The following is a 19,807-nucleotide window of genomic DNA, read 5'->3' as shown; positions in this document are numbered from 1 at the left end:
TATTTTTATACACAAGGCATTTCTGTAATATTACCCTGATTTTAGACTTGTGCTCTGACTTAACAGAGTCTGAAATTATCCATTATCTCTCAAACGATCATGACCACTACAAGAACGTTAGAATGCTTCAACTTCAGTTATTTATCTAATTTTTATATTATTTAGTATTTTAGTCCTACCTGCTAAATTTCCACAAATCAATCATTACTATGCAGTTATTACTTTTATTTTATAAATTCAGTGCTTGTTTATATTTACTTACACATTTGTTTTCTCTGCTTATTCTTGCTTCTTGCATCTGAGTTTTTTCTTTCAAGTTCAATTTATTAATTTCTGAAATACATACTTTAGATTTCTTTTTAGCAAGGTTCAATGATTAATAAATTCTGTCTTTGTCTTAAAATGCTTTATTTTGCCCTGCATATTAACTGATAACTTAGCTGCTGGGTATAAATAGATCTAGGAATGGACCTGTGAGATATGTACACACACACACTTAAATATATATATATATATACACATACATATATATGTCTCTCTTTTTATTGTAAAGTAAAACAGATTCAAAAACAAAATAAATGTATGGCTCAGTGAATTATTATAAGACAGCACCCTTGTAACCACCACTCAAGTGAAGAAATAGAATGTGGCCAATCAGGAATATATTTTTATTTAATCTGCTTAGGACTTTTGCAATATTCTGGATAATTTTCTCAAATTTACTAAGTCTTTAGTAAATTTTACTAAGTCTTTTTTTTTTGTTTTTTTTTTGAGACAGAGTCTCACTCTGTGGCCCAGGTTGGAGTTGAATGGTGCGATCTCTGCTCACTGCAACCTCCACCTCCCAGGTTCAAGCAGTTCTCCTGCCTCAGCCTCCTGAGTAGCTGGGACTACAGGCACATGCCACCATGCATTTTTAGTAGAGACAGGATTTGAGCTATATTGGCCAGGCTGTTCTCGAACTCCTGACCTCAAGTGATCCGCTCACCTTAGCCTCCCAGAGTGCTGGGATTACAGGTGTGAGCCACCATGCCCAGCAATTTTACTAAGTCTTGAGAAGATTATCCAGAATGTTGCAAAAGTATCCTCTAATTTACTGTCTTTCTTCAGCTGTGTCTAATACGTTTAGTCTGCCTTTTTTATTGCCTCGTTTCTTTATTTGCACAGCTCTATTTGATTCTTTTTCTTCTTTTCTTTTCTTTTTTTTTTTTTTTTGAGTCAGGGTCTCACTCTATCGCCGAGGCTGGAGTGCGGTGGTGCGATCATGGCTCACTGCAGCCTCGATCTCCTGCTCTCAGGTGATTCCTCTTGGCTCAGTCTCCCAAGTAGCTGGGACTACAGGCATGCGCCACTATGCCCTGCTAGGTTGTTTTTTTTTAATTTTTTTGTAGAGACAGGGTTTCACCATCTTGCCCAGGCTGTCTTATTTTATGTCTTTTATCTTTTACAACATGCTGGTCATTTACAGATTATTTTTCTACTGTTTCAAGTAGTCCTTCAGTTTGTTGTGTCTGTGGAGTCTAGTTCACTTATTTAGTAATATCAAGACATCAGCGCTTTATAGGAATTCTGGGCAGGCTAAGTTGTGAGAATATCTCTGGTTCTGTCATGTGTCCCAGGGTGTCACCATGTTTGGCCAGATTTTCCTACTTCTCCATACCGTGCAGAAGAGTAAATTCAGATCTCAAATCTAAGAAGCATAAGCCTAGGCATTTAAGCTCATAGGAGGAACTTTGTTCAGCTAGGGCCTAGACAGAAACGAATGAGTGCTGGCAGGTGAATTTATTTTTCTGTAGTTTGTTTTCACTGAGGTTTAGCTTTCTTTGGTTTCAAGGTTTATATAACAGTGGTAATTCTAGCCCATCTCATTTGAGCTGACAGCCTCATTGTTTATCCTCACAGGGTATTAAAACTCAAGTTTCTGGATTGCTGAGACCTGTAACAACTCACCTTTCCTCCCTTTGTGCAGCCACAGCACTAGGTCATATGCCTACCTCTCTGGTTTTCTGTACCCACTTCCTGGCTGGCACCCAGGAATTCCCCTTTCTTTCTTGTGAGCCCGGTCTTTGGCGATTACCAGTGGAATATGTAATCCTTTTTAAAAATCAGTCAAACATTTCTAGATATTTGTGTGGAGATTTGCCAACATTAAGAGTCTTTCTAAATATGGGATGAGAAAAAAACCTGTTTTCATTGATGATTTTACACCAGAATTTATCTGTCACAGGCAGATATGATTAGGACAAAACATTGGCAAATAAAAGCTAGGAATTATTTCATCAGAGTCTTTATTGAGAAATACTTAAGTCTGGCATTTGAGTTACTATTGGGATTCCTCCCCAGAAGGAAACCAGCTTTTTATCCAGTGTTATCTGATCCTTTTCTCTAAGGAGCAATGAAGCCTCCTTGATTGGCTAATCACTTAAAACACATGAGTATTCCATATTATCTGCTAGTATGTTGTACACATCCCACTCCTGCTGTTTTTGTTCATAATCAAGTAAATTTTCATTCACATTTTTTTTAACTGTGATAACTAAAGTTGCTTATAGTATGGGCATAAATGTCAAATAGGTTGTCTCCTTGAGAAAATTGTTACTTGAGAAAATTATTGTATTTTGGACAAATAATAAACCATAAGCATAGTAGAACTGTTACCTTGAAGTCTTTCCTGCCCCTGTCAGAGACTCTGGAATATGTTTTATGGTGCATCCTTCCCCTGTCAAATCTCATCAGTTTGTCTTCTTGGTAGAATTATTTTAAGGCATTATGCATCTTCATAGGCAAATAAATACAAATTCAAAAGTTACAATTGGTGATATTTTTACAAATAGAAGAGAAACTCTTAGGAAGTTTAGGCAGAGACCTAAAAGTTAGAACCCAGAGGGAATAACACAGGAGGAAGCAAATATAGGTTTAGAACTGGGTAAGATGGCAAGGGTTTAAAATAATTGAGAGAATTAAGAGATGTTTGTCTTTATTTACTACTATTCTCAGTGATTGGAACTTCTCAACATTTAAGCTTTAATTTTTCTATATTCTGGAATTTCTATCAAATAAATAATTATTTATTAATGTATACCCTATCAACTCCTCCCCCAAAGCACCAGATAAGCTAAAATGAACTATAAGAGAGGCCAAAAATTACGTGGAAAAGGTAGAAGAAAAATCTTTTAAGCACTTAACTTGGGGTGGTTGTGAGCTTCCTCTAAGTTGAGATAATAAATGAGCTACGTAATTGCATAATTGATTATCTAAAAAATAATTTTTAGGTTAACTTTCAGGCATGATATATTAGCCCTTTGGAATTTTAAAAATTCTATAAAAAGGAAACATCTATCTTTAAGAAATAATCTTTTTTTAAAGACAGTTTTGTTTACCATCGTTAAACATAACATTAGCGTTGTCAAACCTACACAAGATGGTAAGGTAGAAAAAAAAATTTTTATTCTTTTTTATCTTTGGGTTTATTATTCCCCTTCTTAGAATTTGGTCTTTCCTACCCCTTCAAGTTACCCCGTGTTTTCTCAATCTTGCCTAATAAAGTCATTCATACTAATGTGTTAGACAGTTCATGTTGCCTTACTAGGACTATTTGCATTCTTTAAAAAAAGGGTTAAATCAACAACTGAAATATACATGCATACAAAAAGTGAACAAGAATAAATGAATGGATTCATGGAAAGGATGGATGGATGGATGGATGGATGGATGGATGGATGGATGATGGTACCATTTCATGCATGAGAAGTCTTTCTGATGGGATGGGATGACATATACCCAGGACTCATATTATGCAGACAGTGGTCTGTTCCAGTGAAGAGTGGGTCTGTCAAGTAGATTCTACCACTACTTTGCCACTATAGTGTATCTCAACCACTAACATGTATTACTTTCTTCTTTTGTCACTTGTCATACTAGCTTGAAATCAAATCCCTTTTTTGTTTGTTTGTTCAAGACTGAAAGAGCATATTCCTTTTGTGGAACTATTGAATACATGGCACCAGATATTGTCAGAGGGGGAGATTCAGGACATGACAAGGTATGTTCTATTTTTGATGCTTCTTTATGTATTTCTAGAAAATGTACTATAAGAATCCTAGGTAACAACTTAGGTCATCTCTTCAACAGAGCCGTCTTTCTGGTGTTGATTGTCTTACCTTCCTTTTTTTCTCTTTTGCTTTGTGTTCCTGAACACATTATGATATCTAGTATTTTGGAGGAAAAAGATAATGCAAAGGTTAGGACATTCTAGATTTCCCTTTTTAAAGATTTTATTGGTGAGAATTGTGTTTTATTTTATAGAGTAACACTCTTGTTAAAGTTGAGACCTCTAAACTAGTCAAATAATTTTTATTTTATTTCTGTTGAGAGAGCCTATTTCTTAGAGTACAAACTATGACTCCATTCTTTTAAAAAATTAAGGGCCTGTAATCCCAGCACTTTGGAAGGCCAAGGTGGATGGATCACCTGAGGTCAGGAGTTCGAGACCAACCTGGCCAACATGGCGAAACCTCATCTCTACTAAAAATATAAAAAATTAGCTGGGCGTGGTGGTGAGCGCCTGTAATTTCAGCTACTCGGAAGGCTGAGGAAGGAGAATGTTTGAACCCGGGAGGCAGAGGTTGCAGTGAGCAGAAATCGTGCCATTGCACTCCAGCCTGGGCACAACGACTCAAAAGAAAATTACTTACTTATTTTTGCATGAGACCCTGGCCTTTTAGGATACAAGTGAACCACAATGCAATACAGAAGGGTCACGGCATGTAAAACTGCACATTGTTCCTGTCTGAGTCGTGATGAATGGTTTTGGACAGTATTTATTGGCATTTTTAATTTCTACTAGAAAAACGTTCGGAAACATATAGTCATGTGTATCACCTTTAGTTAATATTGGCTTTTTAAGCTGTCACTAAGAGGTCAATGAAAAGGGAATCACTGATATTTTCTTATTCCCAGTTTCTGCCTTTAGCTTTCCAGAGACACTGGAGACTGTTGATTATCTTCCCAACAGAAATAAATATTTTAACAACCCTTGGTGAAAGAAAAAATCCTGAGTTCTAGATAGTTTAAGTTTGTTTTCCTAAGCCCTCTAAAAAGCTCAATTTTTTTGGCCTCCTCTCTTGCCTTTGTATGTGCAAAATGAAGATTCTAGAAGAAACTTTCTAAGTAATTATGTTGTAAAATCTAGGTCATGGTTTTTTTTCTGTATTAAAGGGTACAAAATTTGTTCATTTTTTAACACTTCTGTTTTATTAATAGCTTTATCCAAATAAGGTATTCTACTTTTTGTTGCCCATCTTTCCTTCTCCTTCATTCCCTTTCAGAGTCCCACATATGCAGTTCAGATATCTGGCTGTGGAGAATCTTTGGTCTCCTTCCTGACGACTAATCATATATTTAAAAGCATGTTCTTCAAGTTTGTGTGTTACTGGTTTTGGAAGCCAGGGCTAAGAATCTGATTATTGATCTCTGTCAGTTGAATAATGTGGTTTCAAATCCAACAGCAAAACATTCTGAGGGTTCTGACTCAAATGGCAGTCAAACTGCTTGTATTAATAGAAGAGTTTAATTGCTGGCTTAGTTTGCTTCTTGATATTCTTTGAAGCTGTTGGGGAATTTGGTAGGAATTTATACCTGTTAATTTGTAAATTATCTTCAGAGACCTAATGGAACCAATTTTCACATAAGAAAATCTTATATTACTCCTAGAATTTCTACATACCTAAGGTGCAGAATATACCTAGTCAATAAATATTTTTTCCCACACCTGGAACAACCTGACAGTTATTAAATGATATAATGTATGCAAAGTGCTCATCATAGTGCCTGGCATGAGGAAAATATTCAGTAAATACCTTTGCTCTCACGATTTTAGTCTGCCTGATGTGTTTTGTATGTCAGCACTCTGTATTTTCTTAATAGCTCTAGGCTCAAATTTTGTCACCTCTCTGAAACTTAGGCCCTGGAAATTGGAAGCAAATAGTTTGAAATTTTAACATCTAGTTAATATTTCTCATTGGTGTACACTAATTTGTTCAATAGTTATTAAAATTCTGATTTGCCTAATTACAAAAGAAGTAATTTTCAATACATCAAGATTCTTTAGGCCAGGCATGGTGGCTCACGCCTGTAATCCCAGCACTTTGGGAGGCTGAGGTGGGCAGATTGCTTGACCCTAAGAGTTCAAGACCAGCCTGGGCAACATAGTGAGACCCCGTCTCAAATAAAATAAAATAAAATAAAAGATTCTTTAAATTATATATAATTTTCTATGTTCTCAGTTCAGGTAACTGCATGTATAAATTGGTTTCCAAATTAGAACACATTTTATTTTATATTATTTTAGATCTTCCCATCAGTGAAGACTCTGAGGTTTATGTGTGATAGATTCTATAAGAAAAATTGATTTAGGCAGTTAGGAAAAAATAACATACCCTTGGATGTGTTTTTTTTTTCATTTATTGTTCTTTGAATTTTAGACATTTCATAAGGCTCACTGGAGCTGAATACTTTAGTTCCCTATCATAAGCCCAAAGAAATATCACCTACTTAAAATTTTAAAAATTTATACAAAGTTTAAATTTTTTAAATTATCAAGGTAAACAGTTACTAGTTTAAGAAATAACATGCTTTCTGTGCTGAGGATACTTGGATATTTGTTCTCTAAATGTCTTTCTTGCATGTGTTAATTTAATACTCCTTACATAGAAGGAGGTGTACAAAATCATTTTTTAAAGCATTTTCCTAATAGATAGCTTTCTTTTATTCATTTTTTCTTTCTCTAAAATATTTTAGTTGATAATTCTATAAAATGAAATTATTGTTGTTTTATAGGCAGTTGACTGGTGGAGTTTGGGTGTTCTAATGTATGAATTACTAACTGGAGCATCTCCTTTCACTGTTGATGGAGAAAAAAATTCCCAAGCTGAGATATCTAGGTAAGATTTGACAAAATAAAATAAATGCATTGTTTTCTCAAAGGAACTGATCACATTTCTGCGGTTAGGCTGATGTAAACGATAATTTTTTAAAATGAGGATAGACGAAGTGATGTTTATGTGGTAAATTTTCATTTCTATCATATGGCATATAGATATGTTACCTTTACATTTCTTTATACTGATTTTATGTGCCCAATTGAATCTGAAGTTAACTTATGATCTATAGTGTCATGATTTTGGTGTGCCCCAGAGCACTTAGCATATTGTCTTACACTTAGTAGATACGTCATATATTGAGAAGTTTATTTAATGGATACTTTTTTCTCTACTGTATATGTAATTTATTTCTTTGTGACTTTAACATGAAGAAACAGTAATGATATTTTTGAACTCATGAATGTAGTCTCAATAGAAACAAATATCGTAAAATTATCCTCTTGTAGGTCTCAGAGCATTATTCTCTTCTTTTCTTTCATAGCAGCTATCACAGTTGCAGTGTTGCATTTTTGTTTATAATTATTTGATTAATGTCTATCTGTCACACGAGATTGTAAGCTCTGTGAGAGTAAGGGACATGTCTGGCTTTGATTCTCAGTACTTGCTATATAGAATGCCGTAAATATTTGAGGGATAAAATGGGTTAATGAACAAATAAGTGAATAGTGACCAACATTATACTAATTACTAGTTATGTTTTTGTCCTGTTTTTACTTGAATTTTGTAACTTTGAGAACAGATTTGACATTAAAAATTAAAAATAGAGATTCCACTTCCAAAGAAGATGGAATAAACAGGGACCAGATTTACTTTCCTGCCTGAAACAATTTTAACAATGGGCAAAATATATGAAACAACAGATTTGAAGACATTGGACATCTGGAAGTGAAGGACAGTGATCTTTGAGAGGCGGAAAAATAAATGAGGTGAGCCCTATGATTGCCCCAGCTTACTGCCTTGAGAGCATTTCCAGGCCGCAAAACCCAGACGCAGTTCAGGAGGTGGAACTGAGAGTCCAAGAAGATCAAGACAGCTAGAGTTTGCAGGCCAGAGTATGGGAGAGGAGAGTGGCACCCAGAGGGAAGTCCAGAGGTGTGCAGAGGTATTCAATTGAGTGTTGGTAAGCACACAGTGAGGGAACTATTCCATATAGTGAAGATGTTATTTCTTGCCAAATTGAACTGTAGATTCAATGCATTCACATTTCCAGCAGGCATTTTTTTTTCTTTAGAAATTGACAACCTGGGTCTAAAATTCATTATGAAAATGCAGAGGACCTAGAATAGCCAAATTATCTTTAAAGAAATATAAGTCTTGAAATAAACTTTGTTCTAAGTTACAGTAATTAAGACATTGTGATATTGGTGTCAGGATAGACAAATGATCAATGGCAAATGATTTTTGACAAAGATGCAAAGTCACTTCTGTAAAGATAGTTTTGAATAAATGGTGCTGGAACCACTGGCTATCCAGATGGAAAAAAGTGAACTTCAAGAAATACTTCATACCATATAGAAAAATTAACTCAAAATGGATTATAGACCTAAATGTAAAACCTGAAACTATAAAACTTCTGGAAGGAAACATAAAGGAAAACCGTTGTGAGCTTGGTTTAGGTAAAGATTTCTTAGATATGACACAAAAAGTGCAATCCATAAAACATTAATAAATTGGACTTCATCAAAATTAAGTATTTCTGCTCTTCAAAACTGTTAAGAGAATGAAAAGACAAGCCACAGACTGGGATAAAATTTTAAATCATATGTCTGCTGAAGGACTGGTATCCAGAATGTATAAAGAATTCTTAAAACTCAAGAAAACAAACAACTGCATTTAAAAATGGGCAAAAAATTTGAACAGACAGTTCATCAGAGAAGATGTGTAGGTGGCAAATTAGCACATGAAAAGACTATCAACACCTTTAGTCTTTAGGGAAATGCAAATTAAAACATCAATGAAATACCACTATATACTCAACTAGTATGGCTAAAAATAAAGAGACTGATAATACCAAGTGCTGATAAAGACTTGGAGGAACTGGAACTTTCATACACTGCAAGGGGAAATGTAAAATGGTACAAAAACTTTGGAAAATAGGCAATTTCTTAAAAGGTTAAACGTTACTCACTGTCTAATCTGTCCATTCCATTCCTGGGTAATTACCGAGGGAAATGAAAACATATGTCTATATAAAAACTTGTACATGAATGTTAATGACAACTTTCATTTGTAATAACTGAAAACTGGAAATAATCCAGGTATCTGTCAACAAGTAAGTGGTTAAACAAATTGTGGTTTATTCATACAAATGGAATACTCCTTAGCAATGAAAAGGAATTTATCTAAGACATGTGCAGTAGTGCACCTGTAGTCACAGTTGCTGAGGAGGGTGAGGTGGGGGGATTGCTTGAGCCCAGGAGTTTGAGGTCAGCCTGGGCAATGTAGCAAGACCCTATCTCTTTTTAAAAAAGGAATGATTTGTTTATACTCTTGCAAATGGATGAATCTCAAAATAATTACACCGAGTGAAAGAAGCGAGAAAATATAGAATATATACCATATGAGTCCATTTCTGGAAAATGCAAACTAACCTACAGTGACAAAAAGCAGAATAGCAGTTGCCTGGGGACTGGGATTGGGGGAGGTCAGGAGAGATTACAGTACGTAGGAAAACTTTGGAAGGTGATGAGTATGTTTGTTTCTTGATTGTGGCAATGGTTTCACAGGTGTATACATATGTCAAAACTTATCAAACTTAGAACATTTTCTTCCATGAAATTAAAAAAACATAAAATTATATACTTTGTATGTGGGAATTTTATTGTACCTCAATTGTACTTCAATAAAACTGTTAAAAATTTAAAGTGTACCTTTTCCAGGACAGGCTAGGAAGTAAATGATTTCTCACTGTTTCAATTTATTTAATGCCAAAGTTAAGTGAGCAGTACTTCTTTTTAAAATCAGGGTGAGTTAAAATCTCACCTCTTATGAAAAATTATAAATATGACTTTGTTTATTTTAAATTGATTTTTTGGCAGTTTGAAAATACCTCAGACTATAGGAAACTGTGGCCACCGTCCTGAGAATTTGGGTCCAGTTGTAAGATCATACCTGTCATGGTGACAGGTACTAAGGGTCGCCTTAGCCTGACAACATTAAGTGGTGGCTTCTCTAATTCCCCTCTTCCTGATTCCACATATACAGGCAATCTTTATAAAATAATTTTCCTTTCCACTGTAGGACTGAGTGTGGAGAGAAGTATATTTCTTATGATGGCAAGAATATTCTGAACAAAGTAATGTTCACATTTAAATTGCTTTTATTCCCTTTATATCAATCAATTGGCATTCTGGTTTTAGAAAGAGAAAGAGAGCCTGAATCAGATTGTTTAAAACCTTACAACTAAAGCAAATAGACTTTTCAAGAATTTAAATAGGATTCCTTCCCTTTAATCAATTAATTTTCCACTTTGTCATGGTGTCAACCTGTAATTTCATGGTTTTGTGTGTGTGTGTGTGTGTGTGTGACAGAAATTTACAAACAATGTGATAACTAAATTATCCTACACTACATTTTCCTTTCAAAATAATCATTCTGAGTATCTTTCCTGGCATAAATCTTGTATGTATCATTTAGATAAATGTGTCATTATCTGTCCCCAGTGTCTTAATTAGCTCAGGCTTTTTATCATCATTGAATTTTTCCATTCATTAATTATAATGATCTTCCCTGAACTCTGCATACTTTCCGTATTTTTTGTTTGAAATGGTTCAAAGTAATGTATTATTTAAGTTATCTGTTTGCCATTTTTGTCTACAGGTAGCCTAGAATAAAAATGTTTTTCTAGTATATCGAATTTCAAAATATGCTACGAACTTAGAATGAGAAGAAACTTAGAGTCCAGCTTTTCCCCTGACATAAGAGTCCCTTTCTCTGTAAGAATCCCTGATACTTGTGCCATCATGGAAAGGATGGAGCTTCTATAAGCTGTTTTTAAGGAAGCCATGTTCATTAATGGACAACTTTAGTTGTATAGAGTTTTCCCCCTCTTAAACTGAAATTATTATTTTCTCATTTCTGAATGTTAATTTTGGTCCTGCCTGCTCAAGAACATGGAATAATTCTATTATTTCTTTCCAGACATTACTTTAAGGATAGTTTTATCTAGGATAAATCTTTTAGCTATTCATTAGAAATCATTTCTAGATTTCTCATATCCTGATACTATTTTGGGCAAATATTAAATTATCAGTATTATTGATTGGAATGATTGGTTTTTAGCTTTTCTGTGAGTCTGTTTCTTATTTTTTAAAATATATGTACATGTGCTTTTCTTACGTGTCTTACACTAGCTTTTATTTTATAAATTTTATTTATTTATTTATTTATTTAATGTTGAGACAGAGTCTCACTCTGTCACCAAGTCTGGATATAGTGGCGTGATCTCAGCTCACTGCAACCTCTGCCTCCCAAGTTAAAGTGATTTTCCTGCCTCATCCTCCCCAGTTGCTCGATTACAGGCACATGCCACCACGCCCACCTAATTTTTGTATTTTTAGTAGAGATGGGGTTTCACCATGTTGGCCAGGCTGGTCTCAAACTCCTGACCTCAAGTGATCCGCCTGCCTCAGCCTCCCAAAGTGCTGGGATTACAGGATGAGCCACTGCGCCTGGCTTCCATTAGTTTTTATTGCCTTTCTGTATAGAACATCTTTTACGCCAATGGCCACTCTCAGTTCCTTGCAATGTGGGCTGCTCTAACCTGACAACTCTCTTTGTCAGAGCCTGTGAGCTGGAAAGGCAGTAGAGTCCACTAGGAAGATGGGTTGCCTTGTAACCTAATCATGCAATTGACATCCTATCATCTTTCTGTACCCAGTATTGGCTATAAGGAAGGCACTAGGTCCAACCCACAGGTAAGAGGCTGTGAATGCAAATATACAGTGATCATTGGGGCCATCTTCAAAGTCTGCCTACCATGAGCCCTTTACAAAAAAGATTGCCAACCCTTGGTCTAGGTAATTAATTTTGAGATATGTTGCTTTTGGAGTCATGTATAGAGTAACTACAAGTACCATTTTTTTTTTACCCTGTTTTAAGAAGAAATCAAATGTATTATTTTTCTTGGCTTTCTTAGGTCTTTATGATAAAATCCTTTATTGGCATATTTTATAAAGCCTCCTTGATTCTCAGTTTGCTGGGGGTTTATTCTTTTCTTCCTCATTTTGGGTATTTCTGTACCCAATATGAACATCTGTGTTTCCCAGGGTTTTTTGACTAGTTAACCAAAAACTTTTTAAAGTTTGTCACAGTAGCTACTCATCTACACATTCGTCTACACGAGGCAATTGCAGCAGCTCCGGACTAGAGTCCAACAGCAGGAGGGGATGGCAAGGAGAGGACAGGGTGAAATGGCCCTTCCCTTGGCACTTATACTCCTCGGCTCTACATCTTCTTTCCTTTCTTCATTTGTTTTGCACTGCTTCACTCTACAACCTGTTGGGGTGAATCATACTTCGTTATTAATTGCTCTGAGGCACTCCCTAGCGGGGTGGAGCATTTGGAGTCCTGGATAAAAACCTAGGGATAGGCCAGGTGCAGTGGCTCACGCTTGTAATCCTAGCACTTGGGGAGGCCAAGGCAGGTGGATCACCTGAAGTCAAGAGTTTGAGACCAGCCTGGCCAACATGGCAAAACCCCATCTCTACTAAAGATTAAAAAATTAGCTGGGCATGGTGATGGGTGCCTGTAATTCCAGCTCCTCAGGAGGCTGAGGCAGGAGAATCGTTGGAACCCTGGGGGCGGAGGTTGCAGTGAGCCGAGATTGCACCACTGCACTCCAACCTGGGTGAAAGAGTGAAACTCCATCTCAAAAAAAAAAAAAAAAAACCCTAGGGATCGTTCTTCCAACTGTGGAAAAGGTCCATCAGAAACATCATCAGTCTGCCTATCATTTCCCAGGCCTTCTTAGTCTCTCACCGGAGACCTGGCCCTCTGTTGTTTCCCTGATGATGCTGCAGTGTAGATTCTTTGCCGCCACCTCTGTGCACCACCCCAGCCAGTTCTCTACTGCTACAGTCAACCCAGAGTCTAAAAGGTCAGCCTCATACATACTGGAAAGGGCCGTGAAAGGAAGAAGGTAGTTTTCTGTGTTCACGACTCTGTCACACATTTTGGTCTCCGGATCACCTGCTGTTTCTCATGTACTCATGGTTCTCCATGGCCTCCCAAAGAAGGTCTCATCATTTTGGGTGATAATCTTGTCTCTATAGTCTGACTGTTGCTCTCTGCCTCTAGCTCTTTTCAGTTTAGCTTTCTCTTTGGAATTCCTTGCATTGAAGTCTGCTTCTGAGTGTCTTAGTTTTATTGTCACATGCAGCCACTTGGCTCCAAGGAACCCCCAAGGTCTGAGTTTACCACTCTCTTCCATCACTATCATCTTCCCCCTGTTAGGGAAAGGTAGTCTGAGGGCCATCATGGAATGATTGGAGAAGTAAAGGTTTAACAGCATTGTGTGGGCTACAGAAAAAAAAGTGTACAAAGGAAGAGAGACAGGAAGAGGTCTGGCGATAAAAGTCATACTAAGTAACTTTTAAATCTTATTTAAGACACTTCCAGGCACGTCTAACAAGCCAGTCTAGTAGCTCCACCAACAATCTAACTGTACAAGAGCGGTGAGGACCTCCAGCAGACCAGTTTGGTTCACTAAGGAAGCCTTAGCCATTGAGAGGAAGGGCAATTTTTGGTAATATCTATCACTTTTAGATAGAAGATGCTATAAATTAAAAAGAAAGCTCTTTTCAGCAAAATCTTTGCAGTATCATGCATTCATCTTTGGTTCCCCTAACTTTGTAAAAGAAACAAGTTTTTTCCTTCAGTCCCAGAAGCAATGGCCGGAGTGTGCACCTCTCAGATGGCTTCCCAGCAGTGTGGTAGGAGACCTGGTTAGTGTACTGGGCAGAAGAGGGAAATAAGATGCTTCATGTGGCCGGCCGCAGTGGCTCACGCCTATAATCCTGGCACTTTGGGAGGCTAAGGAGGGTGGATCACTTGAGGTCAGGAGTTCGAGACCAGCCTGGCCAACATGGTGAAACCTCGTCTCTACTAAAAATACAAAAATTAGCTGGGCGTGGTGGCGAGTGCCTGTAATCCCAGCTACTCGGGAGACTGAGGCAGGAGAATCACTTGAACTCAGGAGGCGGAGGTTGCAGTGAGCCAAGATCGCACCAGTGTACTCCAGCCTGGGCAACAGAGGGAGACTCCACCCAAAAAAAAAAAAAAAAAAAAAAAAAAGATGCTTTATGTGACAGTGAAGAAGAGTATTTATAGCTTACATAAGACATGCCCTGGGGACGACTCCAAGAGTTACTGGGTGGGTGAGACTTTTGAGTGCAGTCACAGATTCCACAGAAGCAGCTAAGGATACCAGCCAAATAATCTCAATTTATTATTATTAATGACCTGGCTGGTGTGGCCTAGGGAAACACAGGTTAAGTGGATCAAGGAAGAACTCAGTAACACCAAAAGTGAAGTGACAGCCTGTCTCATAGCTAAAGGAAGACAGACTACTATAGAGTGACATCAACAGCACCGTTCACCTGGGGACCGCTGTGTGCCAGCCTCTGTGCTGAGAAGTCACCCACATTGTATTCTGGAATCCTCAGAACCCTGAAAAATAAGTGGTAGCATATGCAGTTTTACAGATGAAGAAACTAGGATGTAACTTGCCTGGGACTCAATGCTACTGTGAGGTTGGACTGGGATCAAATACAGAGTTACTGGAAAGTTACTCCATGCTGTCTTCACGGGTATCACTTGTTTCCATGCTGCTGTTTTCTTTCCAAGTCTGGCAGGTGCTTATTTCAGGTAAAAGACTGGGAAGTACTGGCCCACGGACTGCAGGGAATTGATTTCATTAATCAGTGGACTATTTGTTGAATAATTCTTTACTCCTAAGGAGAAAGAGAAATAGAGGGTAAAGTCCTTGTCCTAAGAACATTTATTTATATAGCATTTGGGAGGATATGGAATAAATACATGAAAATTCATAGTATCAGGGAGTTTTGACAAATGTCTGAGTGCTTTTAGGTAAGAAGAATGCTGGGGGAGGACAAAGGAGGTTTGGTTCCCTGGGGCTGGGCTGTCAGGGAAGCATTCATGATGGAGATGCGGACTGGGTTGGGTAGAAGAGAAAAGATGGTGGGGAAGTACCCACAGTGGCACATGGGAGGTTCAGGACTCCATTGCCTCCTTGCCACTCTGTGTACTCCTGCCAGTGGGTTCATGATCTTGTAAGTGAAACTCATTTTATTGTTCCCACTCTAAATGTCATGTTCATTATAGTTTAAGATACGCATATGGGGTAAAGAGTCAATAATAACACCCAGAGACATATACTGTTAATGTTTTGGTATATTATGTTTTATTCTTTTTTACTTGTATAATGTTGTACTCATACTAGAAATATAATTTTGTATTTTTCAGTTTTTGCTGAAATTTATGTCGTAAACATTTTGTTCTCTAATTAGAAAACTCTCTGTAAACATAATTTTGTAATGGCTGCATAATGTACTATTGAGTGGATACACCATAATATGTTTCACTTTTCCCCTAGTGTTGGACAAAAATGTAGAGTAAGTGAAGTTTACTGAGAGCTGTTTCTAACTCAGGCAGGCACATAAATAATTTTATAATTCTGGGACCACATGGGAACCAGGAAGTGAAAGTCAAGAATGTTAAGTCATGAAATGGAAAAGATTGTGAACTTTTAAATGGAGGACAAATAGAAATAAATAAACAACCCATGAGAATGCATGCCATCTGCAGAAAAGCAAAAGAGCTATTGCAGGCATCTCACTGAAACTGTGAGGAAGAAAGGTCCTGAGTGGGCAAGATACAGTAAGTAGAAAACAATTTGACATTTATTTATTCACTAAATATTTGTTGAGGAGTTGCTATGTGCTAAGCAATGTTCTAGGCCCTGGGAATAAAGCAGTGAACAAAACAAAGAGAATTCTTACTCCATTAGAGCTTATGTTTTAGTTGAGAGAGATAAATAATAGACAAATAAACATATGGTATGCATGAAGAAAAATAAAACAGAGTCAAGGGATAAGGAGTATGGGGGTAATGGCTATTCTTGATAGGATGGTTAGAGCAAGCTTCTCTGAAAAGCTGACACTTGAACAAAGACTTCAGTGGGTTTAAGAAGTGAGCATCCCCAGGCACAGTGGCTCACGCCTGTAATCCCAGCACTTTGGGAGGCCGAGGTGGGAGGATCATGAGGTCAGGAGCTCGAGACCATCCTGGCTAACACGGTGAAACCCCGTCTCTACTAAAAATACAAAAAATTAGCCGGGCGTGGTGGAGGGCGCCTGTAGTCCCAGGTACTCAGGAGGCTGAGGCAGGAGAATGGCGTGAACCTGGGAGGCGGAGCTTGCAGTGAGCTGAGATTGCGCCATTGCACTCCAGCCTGGTCGACAGAGCCAGACTCTGTCTCAAAAAAAACATAATAATAATAATAATAATGATAATAATAAAAGAAGTGAGCATTGCCTATTGTTACTAAGACTGTTGTGCTTAAAGGTCAGTGATTTTTTTTTTGAGACAGGTCTTTGTTATATTTTAGTGAACACACAAAAACACATGTACAAAGCTTCATAGGTTTACTTTTTCTAAAACATTTTATTATAAAAGTTTTCAAACATTTGTTACAGTGGACACTCACACACTCACTACCTAAATTCTACCATGAATATTTCATCATCCTTGCTTATTTCCTGTCTGCCTATGTATCTGTACCTCTCCCATCATAGGTTTAATTTTAATTTTGGTGTCTACCCTTTATTCTGTACACTTGTGATTTCCTTTTGCCACAGAGGTTTCCAGAAACTTAATTCATGAGTAGGAAGAAATTTTATATTCATTTTTATATTACTGATGTGTATTTTAATTTTATTTCATTTGGTTTTTTACATGCAGTTCCTCAATCCATTTGGAATTCATTTGGGTTGTAATATAAGGCAAGGGTCTTGCTTTTGTTTGTTTATTTCCTGTACAGCTGGTTTCCCCAACATTTGTGGCCTTTTGCTATGTGATCTGGTCATTTTTTTTTAAATAATGCAAGTTTTTGGCTGGGCACGGTGGCTCACGCCTGTAATTAGAACACTTTGGGAGGCCGACGCAGGCAGATCACCTGAGGTCAGGAGTTCGAGACCAGTCTGGCCAATATGGCGAAACCCCATCTCTACTGAAAATACAAAAATTAGCCAGGCCTGGTGGTGGGTGCCTGTAATCCCAGCTACCGGGGAAGCTGAGGCAAGATAATTGCTTGAACCTGAGGCAGGAGAATTGCGCCACTGCACTCCAACCTGGCAACAGAGCGAGAATCCGTCTCAAAAAATAATAATAATAATAATTCAAGTTTTTATATAAGCTTGGTTATTTTTCACAATGTGTTATCTATGTTCACTTGATTTGGCTATTAATTTATTTTGCTAGCACCTCACTTTAACAATTTCATTTCATGATACATTGTAATATGTGGCTAGGCAATCAACCCAATTTGCTTTCTTAGAATTTTCTTACTTGTGCTGTATATTTTGCAAATGAATATTAAAGCCACCCATGTTCTAAGGCCTTGTTGTAAGTTTAATTAATATTCATATTTCTTGCTTTTTTGAAAGGAGTCTTTCCGTATCTGTGAAAGAAGGATAAAAATAGCAGTCTTTTGATAGGATTATTATATGGATTAAATAACATACACGTGAGGGGTTTAATATGGCTTATCAACTCAGAGCTTTTTCTGACTTTACAGAAGGCTCTAAGATTTATTTGGGCTCTACCTAATTGTAATTCATTTCTGGAGTTTCCCAGATCCATTTTTAAGCAAGAAAAAGATAACTTTGGGATATTACCAATTCAGAAATCAAGCACATTGGAGGAGGAGAAGTGACAGCAACACCCAAGAAATGTCTCCCTGCCCTTGTTGCAGGATCCTCTAGTATTGTCATGACTAAATGTCCCACAGAATCGTCTACCCTCAGCCCCACTTCTGCAGTGCCCATTCTGCATAGCCAGCAGTGGTCTAGGGTTCAGATTGATGTTCACACTCACATGTCACAATAGACTGGAATCTGGCACCAGTTTTATTTAGCTTTATATAAGGATGCAGGACAGGAAACAGTGTATCGACATTACAGCATCAAACACATCTTCATCGGGGACCTTCCCACCACCTATGCGTGGCTTCCCAGCCCACACAAGACACACTCAACCATTGGTGATGAAAATAAGGGAGAGCTTGTGGACCACCCCAGCATGGGAAGCTCAGAGCAGCAACTGTCCCTTGTAACAGCCTGTGAGCATGGCTTCCAGGGGCCTGCATGCCTGCTCACACCTCTCAGTCCAGATGCAGCTCACTTCCAGGAGGAGCTTTCACAGCACCTGACCCACCTGCCACGCCAGTTATCTTAACCCAGTACATTTCAAGGGTATGGTATAAGAAATAGTTACATCTGGGATCACCTTCTTATGGAGAAAAGATGTAACCTGCTATAGGCCCTTTCTCCTCACCACGCCACTCCCAGTGTCTGGTTCTCTTCCTGTCACTGCAGTTTTCTAGCAGGAATAGGCTTTAGAACCTCCTCACATCACTGAGGAAAGCCCGTGGCACTCCGTTTACCAAGACAACAGGGAGCCTAAGTGATATTCCTTCCACATATCTTCTGTTTTCACAGGGTGGGGCAAGATACTCCTCATCACCTGCTAGGGTCTCCTGCTGCTGCTTCTGGCCATAGGATTTTCACTCAGGAATGGGAGGGGTTTAGGCTATCACTGGTGGTTCTCCAAGCTCCCTCATCAGCACTGTTTTCCGCCGACATGCTTTCAGATTTGTACTCAATTTCTCCCAATGTGGTCCCTGCCTCATCTGAATTTAAAATTCTAGCTCCCTGCATGTGGTCTCCTTGTGTTCTTCTTTCCAGACTTGGCATCTCAGCAGAGCCATTTCTGTTTTTGGGTACTCCTCCTTTTAAGGATGAACCCACCATGGTGGACATTTCTCCTTTCTGCCTTCACAGGACTGACTGTTCTTTCCCCAGCAGCTGATATTGAGTAGATTTCCAATACAAGTTGAAATGTTCTTAAGGTTTAAGAAGTAATAAGATGGTGCAGAGTCAGTATGCTAAGATGATATCAGCCAAAGTGCATATATTTCTACCCTAATTCAACAAAAGTAAATGTCACAATTTGCTTATCTTGACCCTGATCCTTTATGCAAAGCTTTTTTCCTGCAAAAAGTACAGTAGAGGTGGAGAAAATGGGAAAAGCTATGCTTATTTTTCCCCAAGAAGCAGGATTCCCAGTTTCTGTCTCAGACATGCCTCTGTCTGATCTGAGAAGAGGATTGTCTACTAATGCCGAAAATCCAGACAAGCAGTGAGCAATGGGAGAGGATTAAAGAATCAAAAAGCAGAGAGGGTGTTGCTTATTTCTTTCCTTGTTTTACCAACATTTTCTTGGGTTCCCAGAATTAAGTGCTAGAGGTAGAATTAACTTTGAGATTAACAACACTGCTGGAATCTTTTGTAAAAAATTACAGTTTCATCATCATTTCACTGATTCTCAGTGGCTATTTGATAGAGCGTCTAGGCCTATTTTCTATATGGTTGCCTTGGAATGAGGGAGTATAACAGTAGCTCACATTGATTGAGCATTTGCTATGCGCTAGGTACTATGTTAAGCACTCTACAGGTCTTATTTAAGCATCATAATACCTATTTTAGGTAAGTACTGATGTTATGCCCATTTTACAGGTGAGAAAACTGAGGTACAGAGGTTAGGTATCTCAAGGTCACACAAGGTCA

General features: G+C 37.9%; 1 protein-coding gene across 7 annotated transcripts in view; it reads left to right on the top strand.

The window, feature by feature from the left end:
- The window catches only part of RPS6KA5 (ribosomal protein S6 kinase A5), a 188,690-nt gene that overhangs the window by 133,286 nt on the left and 35,597 nt on the right, over positions 1–19,807 (top strand). For 3 of the 7 annotated variants that reach the window (XM_016926591.4, XM_016926594.4, XM_016926596.4), the window contains 2 exons: positions 3,959–4,042; positions 6,838–6,941. In XM_016926591.4, coding sequence (XP_016782080.1) covers positions 3,959–4,042; positions 6,838–6,941 — 188 coding nt within the window. Of the gene's footprint in view, positions 1–3,921; positions 4,043–6,837; positions 6,942–7,754; positions 7,868–15,555; positions 15,840–19,807 lie in introns of those variants that run through there. The other 4 variants (XM_016926595.4, XM_054665789.2, XM_016926599.4 and 1 more) reach the window with 4 other exon arrangements.

Source organism: Pan troglodytes, chromosome 15 (assembly GCF_028858775.2).
Source record: "Pan troglodytes isolate AG18354 chromosome 15, NHGRI_mPanTro3-v2.0_pri, whole genome shotgun sequence".
NCBI classification, from domain to species: domain Eukaryota; kingdom Metazoa; phylum Chordata; class Mammalia; order Primates; family Hominidae; genus Pan; species Pan troglodytes.
The sequence above is the reverse complement of the archived record's forward strand: the minus strand, read 5'-3'. Positions and strand labels throughout refer to the sequence as shown.